This window comes from Corticium candelabrum, chromosome 9 (genome assembly GCF_963422355.1).
Source record: "Corticium candelabrum chromosome 9, ooCorCand1.1, whole genome shotgun sequence".
NCBI lineage: Eukaryota > Metazoa > Porifera > Homoscleromorpha > Homosclerophorida > Plakinidae > Corticium > Corticium candelabrum.
In genome coordinates this window covers 3,820,003-3,836,798 of record NC_085093.1, presented here as the reverse complement: position 1 = coordinate 3,836,798, position 16,796 = coordinate 3,820,003, and the positions used below count along the sequence as shown (strand labels likewise).

At 42.7% G+C, this 16,796-nt stretch overlaps 5 protein-coding genes across 5 annotated transcripts; 1 reads left to right on the top strand and 4 right to left on the bottom strand.

The window, feature by feature from the left end:
• Positions 1-198: 198 nt before the first annotated feature.
• On the bottom strand, positions 199-4,895 carry LOC134184149 (uncharacterized). Its single transcript, XM_062651764.1, has 9 exons — positions 4,838-4,895; positions 4,616-4,703; positions 4,552-4,555; positions 4,370-4,482; positions 4,200-4,314; positions 3,370-3,647; positions 3,178-3,275; positions 1,426-1,857; positions 199-1,357 (listed from the first exon to the last, which is right to left on the bottom strand). The coding sequence occupies exons 1-9, from the start codon at positions 4,893-4,895 to the stop codon at positions 558-560; spliced, it is 1,986 nt and encodes a 661-aa protein (XP_062507748.1). The 3' UTR covers positions 199-557.
• On the bottom strand, positions 3,035-6,379 carry LOC134184148 (uncharacterized). Its single transcript, XM_062651763.1, has 10 exons — positions 6,277-6,379; positions 6,125-6,206; positions 5,982-6,056; positions 5,803-5,915; positions 5,475-5,737; positions 5,248-5,415; positions 5,092-5,185; positions 4,552-5,035; positions 4,370-4,482; positions 3,035-3,801 (listed from the first exon to the last, which is right to left on the bottom strand). Exons 1-8 carry the CDS (start codon positions 6,377-6,379, stop codon positions 4,917-4,919), a joined length of 1,017 nt encoding a protein of 338 aa, XP_062507747.1. The 3' UTR covers positions 3,035-3,801; positions 4,370-4,482; positions 4,552-4,916.
• On the bottom strand, positions 5,853-7,299 carry LOC134184597 (uncharacterized). Its single transcript, XM_062652333.1, has 4 exons — positions 7,088-7,299; positions 6,266-6,897; positions 5,943-6,206; positions 5,853-5,872 (listed from the first exon to the last, which is right to left on the bottom strand). The coding sequence occupies exons 1-2, from the start codon at positions 7,290-7,292 to the stop codon at positions 6,416-6,418; spliced, it is 687 nt and encodes a 228-aa protein (XP_062508317.1). The 5' UTR covers positions 7,293-7,299; the 3' UTR covers positions 5,853-5,872; positions 5,943-6,206; positions 6,266-6,415.
• A 42-nt stretch (positions 7,300-7,341) lies between these two features.
• Positions 7,342-10,419, top strand: LOC134184845 (uncharacterized). The gene is made up of 11 exons (XM_062652607.1): positions 7,342-7,550; positions 7,881-8,017; positions 8,243-8,289; positions 8,347-8,466; positions 8,546-8,593; positions 8,674-8,712; positions 8,781-8,819; positions 8,876-9,001; positions 9,797-9,890; positions 9,957-10,172; positions 10,244-10,419. The coding sequence occupies exons 2-11, from the start codon at positions 7,975-7,977 to the stop codon at positions 10,417-10,419; spliced, it is 948 nt and encodes a 315-aa protein (XP_062508591.1). The 5' UTR covers positions 7,342-7,550; positions 7,881-7,974.
• A 1,838-nt stretch (positions 10,420-12,257) lies between these two features.
• On the bottom strand, positions 12,258-16,579 carry LOC134184147 (uncharacterized). Its single transcript, XM_062651762.1, has 3 exons — positions 16,141-16,579; positions 12,981-14,033; positions 12,258-12,541 (listed from the first exon to the last, which is right to left on the bottom strand). The coding sequence occupies exons 1-3, from the start codon at positions 16,577-16,579 to the stop codon at positions 12,468-12,470; spliced, it is 1,566 nt and encodes a 521-aa protein (XP_062507746.1). The 3' UTR covers positions 12,258-12,467.
• Positions 16,580-16,796: the final 217 nt, after the last annotated feature.

Below are 16,796 nucleotides of genomic sequence, written 5' to 3'. Positions count from 1 at the left end.
GAGCGAAGCTCACTAGCTGTACAATGTACTGATTTGATGTCAGCCTCAACAAAATTTTAAAGAAGTACCTACCTTTCCAAGTATAGAATTCCTTCATAGTAGCCAGATTCTTCCCCACCCTCACACTTCCGGCGAGAAAGGGGAAAGGTCTTACTGTTCGAGGTCGTCGGACAGAAACGTACGCCACGCCATGCATACATTTAAAGGTGAATGAGTGAAAACGTTGCAGGATACCTCCAAACGTACTAAATATACTTTTAGGACTCACTCACGTGGATACTTAGTACAGGGGCGGATACAGCGACGAGCTTGCTCACAAAGCGGTTGCATGCACGCATATCTGCGTGGTAGGTATATATAGCCGCATATAATAAACGCATCCTTAAACATTAAATTATATTGTCTAGAAATCTGACTCTGTTATAGCGACAATATCACTATAGTATCCAACAATAAAGTTGAACTTGAACTGCTAAACAGAAATTTCAACAACTAACAAAACAACAGAAATTTGGTTCGACACGACAATCGACGTCCTCTAGATCCACGTTTGTTCTTCATTTCTTGAAGGCCGACGACGAGCACGAGTTGGTGTTCGCTTGAGCATCTGCGGCGACCACTTGAACTCCTTGTGAGAACTCGGCGAACGAGGAGTAAGTCAAAAATGGAAGAATTTTGTTCAAGTCGCTGGCGTGATTGAGATTTTTCACGTTTTGGAACGATATTCCGCTGCCGATGCCGAGGGCAAAGACGTCGACTTGATCGCTACCCGGTCGCTCGTGCAAGCTCTCTGCCACGTCTTTGGGGTCTTGTCCGCCGTTGTGGTTACCGTCTGTCAGTACCATGAGTTTTTTCTTACTGTGTCGTCTCATACCATGACTGGCGCTGAAAATGTTGTCACGGACGTGCTCGAGAGCCGAACGTGTCGCGGTGCCGCCGTTCGTGTAGTGTGTTGTCAGGATGCTGTCGATTATGTCTTGGCGATTGTGGTGGTTTGCTGCCGAGTAGGCCAAGTCGAACACGGTGACGGGAGAAGATGCGAACGTCACCACGGCCACTCTGATCTGTGGAGAACCACATTTGAAGTCATTGCAAGTGTTTTCGATCAACGTGGCTACGTCCTCGACGGATTTGTAGAAGTTTGGGCTGCCAACGCTGCCGGAGGCATCGATAAGAATGGCGAGGTCTATGGCGTCGTTGTAGTAGCATTCTTGACGTTTTGCTCTTACGGGGAGTGCCGTCGTCGGCTCTACCGTCGCAGCAGCAGCCGATGGTTGTACGACTGGAGGTGGTGGTGGCCCAAAGCTTCCAAATATGCGAGTTAGAGCAGCAGCCTTTTCTTTTGTAGTAGGTGGACCTGCGATGTCGAATAAATTGTATGCAACTATGTTATTTTGAAATCTCTAGAGATAGTTTAATACTCACATCGGTATTCTTCTTCTGTTTGGACGATTACTTTTGAACGACATTCAGACAGAATAGTCGAGAGATTCGTTGTTCTTTCGTACGTCTGCAGTCTTACGCCGGGACAAGCGCTAGCGGCGGTGCTATTGAGCGAGCCGTCGACTTCTATACCATTGTATGCCCAATCTCCCAACTTGGCTTGTGTCGGACACGTGACACCAAACAGACTCTTGCACACGAGTCGTAAAACCGGTGGCGGGTTCTCGCAGAGAGGTTTCAAAAAGTCTTCGTCTACATTGATCGGTACGGCATAACTCGGATTTGTCTGCAGAACGAAGAAGACAGAAACGAGAGAGAGGATCTGTACACGCAGAGTCATCATCTTCACAGAGAGCGATCGACTCGAGCTGATCAAACCGTCGACGAGTAATGACTTTCGAGCTGCTTTGTTATCTTTATATAGTGAAGGCTCATCACAAACCACACAAAAATCTAGACAGGAAACTGGAAACTGCGACACAAACACCGTCGCCTTCTCCAGAACTACAATGCATGCGGTAGGGAAGGTGGGAGAAACCGCTATAGTGTTCTGGATCACAGACAATCGTCGTCTACGTTTCCTCTTTTCAAATCAAAAATATCTTGTTCGAGGGTTGCAGATCAGGATTTGCCTTTCTAGCTTGTTATTCCTATCCATAGTTTGGTTGTTAATTATTTGTTGTCATTTGTAAATTGTGAAGAATTGTGTGTTTTAGCTATAGATATACATGCACATATACAAAACTTGTGTGTGGCTCGATGGTTTTCGTCTACATCGTGACGTCAGCAATCTGACCACTTCCTTCGGATATGTTGTAGACTTGAATGGCCGTGCAACGCGTAGGCGCGTATACAGTGTTATACACCCACACCCGCCCGCCCGCCCGCCCGCCTCTTCTCTCTCATGCACAGGATACGTGGCATCTAGACTATATTTTTTAATCTAACAATTAATATATATATATATATATATGTCGCGTGACGGAGTCGCGCCGCGAGTTCACAGCGGGTAGCAGCAAATCGCCTCGAATTCGCTTCGACATTCGCGTCTTCAGATCGAATTCGAAGCGATGGCGAATCCGAAGCGATTGCAATATCGACGTACTAGCGCGGCCTCATCGCGTGTCGAGTGCGTTGCCTAGTCGAAACGATCTCGTCGTGAAGCCGCTTCGAATTCGAACAACTAAAACGTGCCATAATCGATGATCATGTCGATCTTAACAGAGTTATAATTTTGAATTTGTAGAATGCTGGCGCTTCACTATTCTAGCTAGAAACCTTGCACCGGTTGTAATTAGCTTGCTCGTGATCAGCCAGCCAACTGCTATAGACCGGGCTAAGCAATTGGCATGAAATGTAAGCATGTGAAAACCCGAGTATACAACACATCCAAATCGTCGTCAGACAGGATAGAACGCCAGTTGTCTATCCTATAGCTACCGGCTATATAGGCTGCATGTCTTCTGATTAATTAATTAACGTAATTAATTAAGAGAACGGAGATCTACAGATCGTGAAGGGGGTCGACTTTGCACGATTCTACAATATGGAAGAAGTCCATGCTAACCAACGTAGACACCAATAATTAAGTTCTTGCAAGAAAAATAACAGTGTTTAATGTGCACACACAATCGGCTCAAGACCATTTCTTGAGTATTTCACAACTCGATCACACTCGATAATGTTAAGAAATCGAGACCCAAAAAATACAGCTTAAACCTAACATTTTCATACAGACTACTCGAGCTGTTATGTCTCCTACAGGAATTGCTACCAGGTCCCGAGTCTCTCGAGAAGGAAGTAAATGCTTTCCGATCGGCTCCCGAAGATTCCTGTAAGCATCAACAACATCAGTCATGCAGTCATCGTCATTATGCAATAATGGCCACTTCTCCATTTTAATTCAGCCGTTGAATAACAGCAAACCGTTCACATCCAAAAATGATAAAGAGTAATACATAACCAAACAACGGCTGTTCTTCATGACATTCGGTAAATTCGACATTATAAGAATTTTTCTTTGTCGCCTGACTTTTCTTTGATTGTATCACATGACAAGCTAGTTTCAGTCTCCCAACAGTTTTGACAGGCGAACCACGACAAAGTTCCTCGTTGCCAAGCCTCCTCAAAACAACATTGATTGGGTCAACAAACAGATCCTGTAGACAAAAAACTTTCACAGAATCTTTCACTTCGAAAGGGACCTAACAAAAACCACAAATAGATGGTCGTATATAAACAAACTATTCAAAAAAATTCATAAAGAAGTCAAGCCACACACAACAGAGATCGAGCTTCATATACTTCATTTCGATGACATAGATATGATGTCGTCCAGATGAAGACCGTTGATATTAACTAGAACAAATCCCAGTTCTCTTAGAAAACATGCATATATAGGATAACATTTCTGCTACAACAAAAGAATGTCTCGATGTACAAATCTGATAGCAGAGTTTCTAAATCAGATTCATCGGTTCCAAAATATTTGATGCTGAATCAGAAATGTCAGCAAAGTTTCAAACTATTTATTCTTGTGGTTTTCAAGGCTACAATCCAATCGAGCCAATAAATATTTCCTAACACTTGATACTCTGTACTACACAGAAATCCAATACTTTAGGTACAAATTTAAAGTTTGCAATGACGGCAGACGAGAACAAAACAGATATAGATGTTCAGGTAGCAACCGATGTCTGACGAATACGTTAGTTGTGACCTGCTAGTACAGCAAAATGTACATTTCTATAGCTCACAACATGCTCACAAGTCACACTCGTACACTCAACAAAGAGATCTGCTTTACAAATCTTGAGATCTTTGGCCAGTCGCATATAAACAGATAATTTAGAGGTGTAGGCAAATGGCAACCTGAATTATCTAATTAGCAGTACTATTAATTGATAATTACATTAAGCTTACATACCACATCAGTCCAAATTTTGTAGCCAAACAAACTACAGGTGGTGCTAATAGCTGGTCAGTCGCTGATGGTAGCACATCTGAAATGGTCTTAATGATCATAACAATCGATGCAACCTAAATCTCACACAACAATCAAAAGTTACAAACAAGCAGCTTGGTGGGGTAATTCACAGTTATGTATACCTGGCTGCAAACAAATCGTGTACCGTGTACAAACCTTTTAAAAAATCCATTTAGGGATTCATACCAAAAGCAGGAATGACCCCACAAAGCACCCCACTTCTCTACAACATCCGGAAAATGTTGCAGAAGGTGTACTTTCACTGCTTTCGTGCCTATATATAAAGAGAAGCTCAGAGTTCAAAAGATAAGATAGATGTATTAGGATGTATGCACTCATTCCAATGAATCAGAGAATCACAGCATGGTATAGCTTAAACACAGCAATTAATACCAGACACGTGTATACCATATAAAAGTTCGTAAATTTGATAAAACTTCAGCAGCAGTTTACGAGCCTCTTCCATTTGCTCTCTTGATACATAACTTTAACAAAGCAATCGGCAACCAATCACCAGCAAAGAATAATGGACAAAGTATTCTGTTGGGAGAACTCCACGTAAGACAGGCAATGACCAATGGAATAGCCAGAAGCGAAGCTCATTAGCTGTACAATGTACTGATTTGATGTCAGCCTCAACAAAATTTTAAAGAAGTACCTACCTTTCCAAGTATAGAATTCCTTCATAGTGTGTGGACTGGGATTGATAACAATTGGTGGACATATGGAAAGAAGGCGTCTATCCAGAAACACAACCTGTTTCCACAAAGAAATGTCAATCAAAAGAGTAACTAAAATAAGACAGTTGATCTCTATACCTTATCATCAATAAAGTAAGATTCAGATCGTTGAGTCAACCACATATCAAGAAGTGCCCGAACAATGCCAAGACACACTACATGCATATAATCAATTGCAACATTGTCAACCATGTTGAAACCCGGTGCTGCTATTAAGGGAGAAACCACAGGAAGCATACCACGACACTGCAAAATAATGCATAAAGTAACAACACAATAAAAAAGAAACAAAAAACTATATGTACTGCTGAGTTAGTTGCAGTTGCAGTTATAACATCTTGTTTCATAGATTCATGCCTTCTTCTCTCTAAAGTACCATCGTATGGCCAGTACTGATGTAGATGGTCATCTCCAATAGTCATTCCAGGATGGTAACAATAGCAACACACAGCAATGCCATTAAAATTTTTCATGCACAGTAGCATTGCCCTAGCTGGGAGGTCACGTGTCACCAAGACAAGCCGAGCTCTACAACGCTGCATTCCTCTAGCAGTCTCAAACAGAGCACCTACATTGCCCATACATAATATGTCAAAAATACCACTAACTTCAACACTGTAACAAAATTCATACCTTCACTTGAAAGCACACCAATTTGCTGGATGAGAGGGTCAAGAAAAGCTTGAATAGGTGGCTTCCCAGGCTGGAACCACAAAGCATACAAGATGACATACTTCACAGAATACCTATAAACAGTAAACAAATATACTGACTTACTAATGGCATATATACTAATATGCTGCATACTCTACCGAGATTTAGGTGAGAGCTCACGGTAAGGTATACTGGCTAAAGTGAACCACTTCTCGATGTTTTGAAAATAGAAACTCCATCAGTGTTTAAGGTCAGTGTTATACTCCAAGGTGTCTGGGTGTACCCAATCCTAGTGATATACCTGTAGCTAGACCCACTGGTGATGTCAGAAAACAGCGATTGCTCCTCAAAATTTCTTAGCAGCTGAGAGCAAAAAGCAGGGTCTGCAATAGAAAGTAAACAATAAAATGACAGAAATGACAACTATTATCAATATGCCTACCACGGAATAACTGTCCAAGAGCAGTTTCAATTTTAACTTAACGACTAGAAACTCAAGAGGTCGACACACACCAAGGCACTCAGGATGTCCACAGTGTTGCTCATTCTCTTGCATTATGGTATCACAGTTAGAGCAAACAAGTCTCTTTTCTTATTTAGACATGGCAGATTGCTTCCTCCAGTGAGACTTGAGCCTGTATAGTGATGTAAGCATTTTATGCCCTGGAGGAAAGTGAGCAGTAAGAAGCTCGACTATATCTTCGGCAGCCTTCTGAGATATCTTATGGTGAACCAGGAACTCCATTATAAGGACTGCACTCAAATTTAACGTCAATGGGCAGCCAGGAAATATTCTTTCATCTGCATCTGTGTCAACATTACCGTCACAACTTGCAGACTCATAATTTACTTCAGGCTCTTCCAGATCAAACTGAGAGTGGCCAGCAAAGAAATGCTCTGCCCAGTTCCATCTGTCAGATCCTTCTCCTTTGTCAGAATCATTTTGACTACACAAGGAATCAGTGTCTTCGTGACAATCTTCAGGTAGACTGGTGCTCTCTCGCTCAATTGAAGATACAGACTCGGTTTCTGCCGAGACTGAACACTGTGACTCAGCATCATCGGGTACATTTTCTACAGACATCATTGACTGATCAATATCAGGTGAACATAGAGACGACTTAAAGTCTCGACATAATAAAGAAAACGCCCAGCATATGACTACACGTATACAATTACTCTTGTCTGACAATTAAGTTAATCAAATCAATCCATCTCTATAAACAAAAACAACAGTATTCGCATATAAAGACTTACTACTAACCTGCTTCTCTGTTACTGTGGCCAGGTGACCACTGAAGAAAGGAAATGTCTGTTGTCGTCTCATCTTCCAAATTTTCAGAATATTTTGGTAGTTCCTTTTCTTGATAGATTGCTTCCTCAACTTCAAGTCTCATTCTTCTTGGCATCATCTCCGTGTTCCGAAGATACTCTCTGTAGGGACCACGCTTTCCTCCAGACGCCATCATCTAGGAACCTCCCGTATGTGATTTACCTCCCGTATGCGAAGTTGTAAAGTTGTCAACTGCCCGTTGGAATGAAGCGACAGCGAATCGGTAGTCGCTCTCGCGTAGTGTTTGTCGGTGATTTCAGATTCCACGTGGTCTTTTGACATCTTGTTTATCTTTCAATCTCAATGTCTGCAAAGGATCGAAGAAAGAAAACCTGTCCAGCCACTATAGCTCTTGCCAACTACGAAGTGGATTCCAATTTGGGCGACGATAACGGTAAAGTGTAAAGGTATAACTACTACTAAAGGTATAACTAAAGGTATCTATCTATGGAAGGTCCTTTATTGTAATATACCGAACGATACAGTACAATAAGCGTCTACAGGACTGGTAGCACTATAACAGAAGTAGAGTTCTGGAGCTATCTATCTATCTATCTATCTATCTATATCTAAATATATATATATATATATATATATATATATATATATATATATATATATATATAGATTGTATCTTGTAATAGGTTTGTTTTGCAGAAATCGAACCCGATCCTGGCATTAGAGTATTGTTTCCCCAGGATAACCAAACTCGATCTGTTTTCAGATCCAAATATTGGAAATTGAGGAGCGCAAACTGCGACGAAATCGCTTACGGTACTGTTACTGTCGGAGATCCAGTAATGACCTAGTGGAGCCCCATGAAGAAGCTTTATGACGCAAGAGTCGTCGAAGTTCCTCGCTGTAAGTTCATAAATTTTATTGTAAATTTTCGGTTTTTCTCTTCAGTACGGTTATGTACGTCATCATTCTAAGTAGGTATAGATGTCGTTATCTTGTAATTTTTACATTCTGCGTCAGAAGTACACTGGCAGCTAACAGTGTCTTGCATCCTTGCTGTTTGTAATTGTTGTAGCCATTGTTCTGTCATATGATCGCAAAGTAAACAAACATTGTTTCTTTCTCTAGGGTACAGTTCAGGGGCAGTCAAGAGACAACTTGAATTAGATACCAAGGTCATACATTTTTGTTTTTAAATAGCTGCAGGTGGTATCAATTCGTATTTTGAGCAGGAAGTCTCTGAAGTAGTCGAGACAAAAAAGAAGAAGAAGAACAGTGCAGCTGTTAAAGCCCGGAGGGAGGCATGTGTCTCAAAAAGTGCTTTCTTACTCAAAGCTGCAGCTGACTTTGTGGTAAATTTCAATCATAATTGATGCATGCACATTCCTAACTGGTACTTCAGGCAGATTAATTCTTTTTTTAAATATTTAGTGCATTGATGATTTGGAAGACTCTGAACCTTTTAGTAAAAGTGGCCAGGTAGTCATATACTTATTACAGCATCAGTATGGTGCGTATGTTGGATCCAATTCTGACACTAATTGGCTTTTTATGTTCAGACAAGAGAAAAATCAAAGGAGTTACTTGAATCTAGCAAAGTTGGGTGCTTGCCTTCCCTGATTACCTCGCAGTGATGATTATAATGCTTGTGATTGATTGTGGTTAGTGCCTTGATATGAGTGATATTGTCTATGGTGAACGTGATGTAAGACTTTTTTGCTTTAATTTAAACATAAGATTTCTGACTGCTTCTGTTTCTAGCCATCTCCTGAAGAAACAGGCCAAGTTGCAATCATGGTTGCACTGCAGTCATTGGAGAAGCATGTGAAGGAGGTCGTTGAGAGAGTATGCAATATTGAAAAAATCCTAAAGGATGCCAAGTCAAAAGTGAGTTTCGTTGCTTTTTAATGGCCAGCCGATTTGTCTTACGTTGTGGCTACCCGCACTGAGTTGTTATGATTTGGCCTAGTAGTGGTGTATGACAATATGTGAGTCTCAAAACACTCTTCTCCTCGTCTTTTCCGGTGACTGCTCTAAAGCAGTTTAAAGTTGATCAGATGCTTGTGAACGATGTAAAACTAGAAGCATCACTGCATGGATCATTCTTCCCTAGTATGTAATCAAATGACCACAAATGACCACCTTTGTTAGCAGTAGTATTCACATTTGTTTTTTAGGTGAAGCGTACAGTGGAATGTATACTTTATATCCAATTTTCTAGGTGGTCTGGTCATCTGTGGTTGTCTTGATGACATAGAGTAAGACAATGCTTTACAGTAATGCTAGTAGGTTTGCCTCAAATATGTCTTTTTTGAACATTAACCTTACCCGACTCTCGAGCTGCTATGCATTGCAAGGTTAGGGAGGAGCTAGGTTGTATGTGAAGTGAAGTTTCAATTTGCTTTGTCTAAAACATCGCATATTTGAAGACTGCGCAAACAACATGCAGCATCGATTAACTGTTTTGTTTGAAAAAGTTTTGGTGTGGCCATGTATCTGAGCATCCAGAAACAACTCTTACCAACCTGTGTTTTTTTGGAGTAGGCTGATAGTTATTGTGTATGTATCCTCTTCTTTCTTGAATATTGTAGAGACTATATGACTGCACGTTGGGTTCTATTACAGTACTTGAAATCTGTGATTTTTACTTGTTGTATAAACTCGCAAATTTCTCTATTGTAGTCTCTTGCTACCCATACTCCAACTGCCGGTGAACAAGTAACACCTCAACAGTATGGCAGTCCGAAGAATGCAGTGCTTTCTGATGGAACAGCTTGTACGTTACAGATGATATTTCAGTTTTCTTCCAAACACTAATGTTGTTCCATATTTCTGTTCTTAGCAAGTACCGTCCCAGTCGGTGATGTGTCCTGCAGTGTTTCTGTGGACAAAGTAGCGCCGAGAAGGGTGGGGCTGAAGTCGGGGTGGAGGAACCAGCTGGCCTTAGGGCTTCTTGACATCGTGTTTGAGCCTGCTGTCTTGGGAGCCTCTACTTGCAACGGTTCACGTGACGGATCAAAGCAGCCATTAGATCCAAAGATACTAGAAGCCATCCGAAGTATGACAACACGCAAACTGTAGAGTAAATTGTGTCAGTCAGCATGATTGTTGTTGCATTTGTTGTTCTAGGTCACTGCTTCAAACTCTTCCCTCTGTCAAAGGAGAAGAGAATGTCAAAGATTCATGGCAAAAGATGGCTAAGGTCATCACTGACAAATGCCTTGCATGTAGAAAGAAGAACGTTGAATAGTCAGTTACTTTTTGTAGAGTCGAGACTGTTCAGTTCAATAGTGAAGTATGGGTGAAAACCATTCAAACCTGTCGTCACAATACGCATGCGTGTATTTCCTCGACGTCAAGTCACAGCGAATTCACAGCGATCACGTAGCGAGATTATAGGAAGTTCGCTGTGACTCGAGAGCGAAATCATCGCGACACAGCTGAGTTCTCCGCGAGTCCGCCGCAAAAATTTAATGAATTCGCGACGAAACTTCACAATGAATACGCTTCGACTCGCCATCGACAAGGAACGATCTCGCAGCGCTTTTGTTTCGATCTCGAAGCGTCACTAACGCGAGAAACGCAATAGATACGCAGCTGATTCACCGCGGCATTAATATTCTGTCATATACATGGCTCAAGTAAACGAGTCTAACGGTCACGTGTTGGTAAAGCGTCTTCCATATTACTATATACATAAAATTCGCTTTACAATAGCCCGATTCTCCCACCCACTCTCAAACGATGCCACTCACAAGTTCTTCGTAGAATAGCAAGTTGGCAAGTTCCCGGATAAGGGTGTAGAGTCCACCGGCGTACAGTAGCGTGGTCCTCAAGTTGGGGGTCCGGATAAATTAGGCCGCAAACCACGCCCATTTCTCGCACAAAATCCGCGCCCATTTTCTACTTTTCTAACTCGCAGTTTGTATACATAGTAAATTATTATCAATTTCAGGTTACAAATAAACTGTGGGACTGAGTACCGTCAGTGTGCGTATAAAGGAGTGGAAACACTGTTCCCGTCTGTGCCAAAAAGGTTTTCATGGCTCGCTGCGATCGTCAAAATTAAATGCCATCTCGATGACACTAGAATCTAGAAGACCAATTCAGTACAAACGACGTTGACCGATTTTAGCATTTCGTAATCTAGCGAGCAATGTATATAGATCTAGCTATAGTTTTTGTTGCCGAGCGTAGCGAGGCTTCTAATCCGGGTCGCACAACAGAAAGGGGCGTGATCCTAGATGGCTCTCCATCGAGCTTTTGGTGTGTGTGTGTGTGTGTGTGTGTGTGTGTGTGTGTGTGTGTGTGTGTGTGTGTGTGTGTGTGTGTGTGTGTCTGTGTGTGTGTGTGTCTGTGTGTGTGTGTGTGTGTGTGTGTGTCTGTGTGTGTGTGTGTCTGTGCGTGTGTCTGTGTCTGTGTGTGTGTGTGTGTGTGTGTGTGTGTGTGTGTGTGTGTGTGTGTGTGTGTGTGTGTCTGTGTGTGTGTGTCTGTGTGTCTGTGTGTGCGTGCGTGCGCGAGCGCGCGCGTGTGTGTTGTGTGTGTGTGTGTGTGTGTGTGTGTGTGTGTGTGTGTGTCTGTGTGTGTGTGTGTGTGTGTGTGTGTGTGTGTGTGTGTGTGTGTGTGTGTGTCTGTGTCTGTGTCTGTGTCTGTGTCTGTGTGTCTGTGTGTCTGTGTCTGTTAGGTCCGGTTTACGAGGCTTACTATATGCCATTGTGGAAATTGCACTTTCGCTTTTTAATGATACGAAGTCAAGATCGGTCTGATTCTTCTGATGCAATCGAGTTCTCGTCTATCCCCATCGAAGTTATTATTATTAACTAACTTATTCGTTCTGCATATGTATCATACAGGCATAGTTAAATACCTTACAAATTAGTGGTAATTGATACAAAATAATATATCTTTGAGTTTCTGTGTAGCTTTTTCATCAATCGGACGTCATCATTTTGTTGCTGCTGTTGCGACACAACACAAACTCCCAGATAAGTATTTCCCCGTATGGACCCTCAAAAAGTGCCTCTCTATATCGTTAACTCGTACAACCAAAATGTGCATTTGCATATTGGAGTGCAACGCAGTCTTCATGCGTGGTTTTGTTGCGATTGGCAGGGTAGTTTGGCGTGATTGATGTTACAGAGACAGATGGACGGACAGATCACTTTTACGTAAAGAGAGAAGAGATATAGAGCTAACGCTATATCTCACGAGCAACACCTTCAAGTTCTAGCAAGCTAGTTAAGGAAATAAACAAAGCATGCAAAATCCAAACTACAAGCAACTAAAAAGCTAGGCAGCGATGCAACGGCGAGTTTGAATTTAGAACGCAAGCGGCTAACGGACGTTAGATGGATCAGTAGACTAAGATGGACATTGCTAGGAAGAAGACAATAGCGACAACATTGGCCACAACACCACGACCGCTCCCTGTAAATACAGACGCACATTACTTGTGTAGCTCGATGTACAGATGATTTTTGTGTTGAGACAGACATGCATATAGACAGACGGTTGCTTTGCTTTAAATTTGCCACGGAGATCTCTAGACTGATGTACAAAAAATGGACAAATAGGCAGATAGAGACAGAAGAAAACTGAACATGCAGACAGACATACAGATACGCACAGATACAGAAAAACACAGACAGACAGACAGACAGACAGACAGACAGACAGACAGACAGACAGACAGACAGACAGACAGACAGGAAAGCAGGAAGGCAGGCAAACAGACAGCAGACGGACGGACGGACAGACAAGACTGACGAGCGGACTAGCAGACAGACAAACGAATTAGCGGACGTACAAACAGACAGACAGGCAGGCAGGCAGATGGACAGACAAGCGGAAAGAAACAGGGATTCACCTGTTCCAGATGTGGGACATTGCTGTTCCGGTGGCGTTACAGCAAACTTGCTCATAGCACACGAGCCTCCATTCATACATTCAATCACCGCCATTGCCGTTTCGTTTCCACTGTAGAGAGCACGCGTGGCACCATTCAAGCTTGCAGTCATATAATAAGCGTCTCCAGCAAAGAACACTCTGCCAAGCGATTCCCTCAGCTTGTCATAATCTTCGTACGTCGCTCCACTAGGAAAGCTCGGAATAGCGCCATAATAGAGAGGATTGGTATTCCCTTGACTAACAAACACTTTAGGTTCGGGAATAGATTTACCAAAAAAGCGACCAAACATGTCCTTAAACTCTGCTGTTGTCTTATTTATCTCTTGTGTTTCCACTCGAAGAGCGTCGTCGCCAGCAATCCAGCTAAGAAAGAGATTGTATGGTTGCGAGTGGTTCACTTTCTCTTCAATAGTTTCGAAAACTTCATATATTAGTCGACTGACTTGACGATGCGATGACACACTAATGTAATGAAGAGGTTCTTGATTTGATCTGGCAATCGAACCATCGATTTTGTAAGGAAACCGAGAGTATACAAAAGTGTAATAACCCATACGGAACTTATTGATCGCCTTTCTCTTAGCATAATTTGGCGACGGAATGAATTTCACCGTCTCTTGCTGCAAGACACCCAATGAGAACGTGACGACTGCAAAGTCTGCCTCATACTTCTTTCCATCCGATGTGGTGACCACCACACCCGACTCGCTGTATTGTATTTGAGTGACTCTTGTGTTCAGTTTTACACGTTCGTCTGATTGATTTAGGAAACTCTTCGTCAAACAGTCGACGAGGTCTTGATTTCCGTTGAAGCTGTTTCTGACGACGTAAAGATGGATTGAACCGTCCAATGAGAAGACGGCATTCATTACATTTTGGTACATGCGCATAGACAGCTCGGATGGTTTAGCTGCTAGAAACGCGTCAGTGTAATACTTGTCTAGTGCCAATTCTACGGGAGTTCGAGGATGCCAACCATAGAGACTATAAGCACCTCGCAGGTTCATATCATCTAGAAATAGACAAAAGGTAATGAATTAGCAACAGTCAATTGAAAGTGGCATTTCAATGCCGTACGTATAATGCGGTTAATTAATGCAGACGGGGTGGACGAAAATCAAAGTTTGGACAAATATCCCGGATATTAGTATCGACCTACCATGCGGTAGAGTCAATTTAGGTGCTGTCGTTTAATCAACAGAACGCATCGTTTTCTTTTGTAAACGGGCTTTTTAATATCATATTTCTTTTACCATCGATGTTTCTAGTGTCACTTTATCGTTCCTAAGTCTCGCGTAGCCAAACACTACTCGCGCGTCTTGCATGACGCGGCGGTAGGGTCTGGCTACGCAAACTATAGTTTTCCGGCATATCTGTGTACAGTGGCCTATCCAGAAATTTCTTGAAGGAGGCACATGCTTTGAGACTAGGTCACATGATCATGCATTGACGAATCACTTGTGTGGCAACTCCCGGATTACGTTGAATAACCACACCCTATGACGCTCCTTCGGGTATCATGCTACGGTACTTTTCAATATACAAATTTAAAAAATCTACAGTAATTCCTAGGAAACAACTAGAGTGCATGTAATCGTTGTCCTGCAAATGCACGACGTCGATCAAGATCGCAAGATCATCGCGTCTGCAAAATTGGCTTTCCTTAAGGGGGCACGTGCCCCCAATGCCCCCCATCTAAATTCGCCACAAATGTCGTACTCCGGTCTCTACATTTTCACTCTAACCTTTACTGTTTCTAAATGAAGAAGCGAGTGCTAATAGACCCTCGGCTACTATAGCCTAGCTAACGAACAGCTTCTGCACACTTACTGAAATATTAGCTAAACAATTTTAGGTCCATTCTGCCGTCATTACAAAAGTGGAAGAGGCACCACTAAAGAATTTAATTAAGAGCACGCGCCACACTTCCACAAGTTGCCAGCACGCGAGCAAGGGCGTTTGTACTTGTAGTACGTGTACAACCACGCACCAAGTACCCGGATTTGTAAAGTGGTCGGTTCCTCTCAACTCTCACTATTTCGTTGTGAGACTCACGATTTACAGGCATGTCTCACGATCTGTGCCCAATTCTCACGATTGTCAGTCCTTTCTCCCGACAAGCCTACCGTGAGACAGTCTGACAGTCACACCTGTTAGCTAGTCCCGAACATAACGGATTCTTAGATACGGCTATCTAACTAAACAGACGTTAGATACGGCTCTGCTTGCTTGTATGAGGTATCCGGGGTAGCCACCTACAGTAAAAGTAACGTTTGGAAGTTTGAGGCGAAGCCTTAGCGCACAGAAACGTAAAGCGAGGCCAACGTTAATTGTTTCCGGCTTCTTGCACTAAACTCTGCTAATGAGTGACGCAGAAGGATAAGTCACGTCTACTTTGGACATGTTTTATGGGCGTGGTTATTTTCAAAAGGCAGTCTCACGATTTGGTGCGAAGAAAAGTTGAGAAGTCTGCATGTATACTCTAACCGTCAGCTGTCTTAAAGTTAGCAGCTTGCTATCTATACTGCTTACATGTAATCAATGCTCTGAGACCTGCTAGTAATTAAAACAAATGTAGTAGTAATTAATCCAAGGCGGGCATGCGCTAGAGTTATAACGGATGTGGGCGGGTTGATAGACGGATGTGAGCGGTGTTATCTACTTTGCCTACTGCACCTGTCAGTCAGTTCTTTGTTCTTTCGTGGCAGTATGCGTACTCTACTGTCATAAATTTGGATGCCAATGAGCTATTTGGTACACAGACAGCCTGCCCTTTCTCAGCCAGCTCTGCATGTAGTAAACATGTTTTGGCATGTGGTGTCTATTGACGTGTACGTCCCAGGGGCGGCGGAGCGAGTTGAAAGTTGAGGGGGCTGAAAGGGTAAACATTACAGAAAGCAGAAATTCTACAGCATAAAGTTGATAAAGTTGGGGGGGCTCTAGCCCCCCCAGCCCCCCGGCTCCGCCGCCCCTGCGTCCATTACTTGTACTCTAGAGTACGCATTCTTGTACACCTCCTACTATAAAACAGCAGACGGTTTAGCACTTTAGTGCTTCTTCATTAATTAAATAACATTATACTCAATTTGTATAATAATTAATAAACATGTCTAACTGACCTTCTTCTGGTCTCCATGCTTGGACCAAATTGTAGTATATACTATCCAAGCGTTGAGACAGTAAATTTATTTCAGCGCTCACGTCGTTCCCAGCGTCATCCACAGCTTTGATGGTTGACACAGCCTCGGGTGCGTAGGCAATTTTGCATTTGTCGAACAACTCTCCAATTGGATGAGGTGATGGTAGTGAGGGCTCCACATGGATGTCGCTCACGCACGCAGACACCTCTGGCAAGCAAAATGAGAGAAATCTGCCTCCAAGTTTGTTGTCCGCTTCGAGAATGAGAAAATCGCGAACGCCATTTTGCTGCAAGACTTGCCCCACTCGAAGACCAGCCAGACCGCCTCCGAGAATTAGAACTTTTGGTCGTGGACTATCGCCGCTCGTGCACGAGAACACAACAAGCAGAACAAGCAGCTGCAGCAGAACAATTGTCATGACGGGACGGGGTGGCGTATTGTCTAGAGCTACATGCACCGGATGTTCTTGTAGACACCTAGGTAGCAACCTCTGCAATAATTATTTGCATAATTAATTAACAATTAGTAGTACGTACGGTGCTTCTTTGCGTTCAAACGACATTGTTTAATGCTGATTAATTAAAGAGAATGTAAAGTGTACTTCGTAGATCGAAGGGACAGTAGAGGATTGCAAT

What these genes read in the sequence shown, in the direction of transcription:
- LOC134184147 (XM_062651762.1), bottom strand. Translation starts at nt 16,579, where the DNA reads ATGACAATTGTTCTGCTGCAGCTGCTTGTTCTGCTTGTTGTGTTCTCG. An exon ending in AGCATGGAGACCAGAAGAAG is followed by an intron (nt 14,034 to 16,140) that starts GTCAGTTAGACA and finishes GTCTATTTCTAG; the next exon opens with ATGATATGAACCTGCGAGGT. An exon ending in ATGTCCCACATCTGGAACAG is followed by an intron (nt 12,542 to 12,980) that starts GTGAATCCCTGT and finishes CTGTATTTACAG; the next exon opens with GGAGCGGTCGTGGTGTTGTG.
- LOC134184149 (XM_062651764.1), bottom strand. Translation starts at nt 4,895, where the DNA reads ATGGAAGAGGCTCGTAAACTGCTGCTGAAGTTTTATCAAATTTACGAA. An exon ending in AATTTACGAACTTTTATATG is followed by an intron (nt 4,704 to 4,837) that starts GTATACACGTGT and finishes CTTTATATATAG; the next exon opens with GCACGAAAGCAGTGAAAGTA. An exon ending in ACAAAATTTGGACTGATGTG is followed by an intron (nt 4,315 to 4,369) that starts GTATGTAAGCTT and finishes TAGATAATTCAG; the next exon opens with GTTGCCATTTGCCTACACCT.
- LOC134184597 (XM_062652333.1), bottom strand. Translation starts at nt 7,292, where the DNA reads ATGATGGCGTCTGGAGGAAAGCGTGGTCCCTACAGAGAGTATCTTCGG. An exon ending in CCACAGTAACAGAGAAGCAG is followed by an intron (nt 6,898 to 7,087) that starts GTTAGTAGTAAG and finishes TGATGTCTGTAG; the next exon opens with AAAATGTACCCGATGATGCT.
- LOC134184148 (XM_062651763.1), bottom strand. Translation starts at nt 6,379, where the DNA reads ATGCAAGAGAATGAGCAACACTGTGGACATCCTGAGTGCCTTGGTGTG. An exon ending in ACCAGTGGGTCTAGCTACAG is followed by an intron (nt 6,057 to 6,124) that starts GTATATCACTAG and finishes ACACTGATGGAG; the next exon opens with TTTCTATTTTCAAAACATCG. An exon ending in GGAATTCTATACTTGGAAAG is followed by an intron (nt 5,036 to 5,091) that starts GTAGGTACTTCT and finishes TACATTGTACAG; the next exon opens with CTAATGAGCTTCGCTTCTGG.
- LOC134184845 (XM_062652607.1), top strand. Translation starts at nt 7,975, where the DNA reads ATGAAGAAGCTTTATGACGCAAGAGTCGTCGAAGTTCCTCGCT. An exon ending in AACTTGAATTAGATACCAAG is followed by an intron (nt 8,290 to 8,346) that starts GTCATACATTTT and finishes TATTTTGAGCAG; the next exon opens with GAAGTCTCTGAAGTAGTCGA. An exon ending in TAAAGGATGCCAAGTCAAAA is followed by an intron (nt 9,002 to 9,796) that starts GTGAGTTTCGTT and finishes TCTCTATTGTAG; the next exon opens with TCTCTTGCTACCCATACTCC.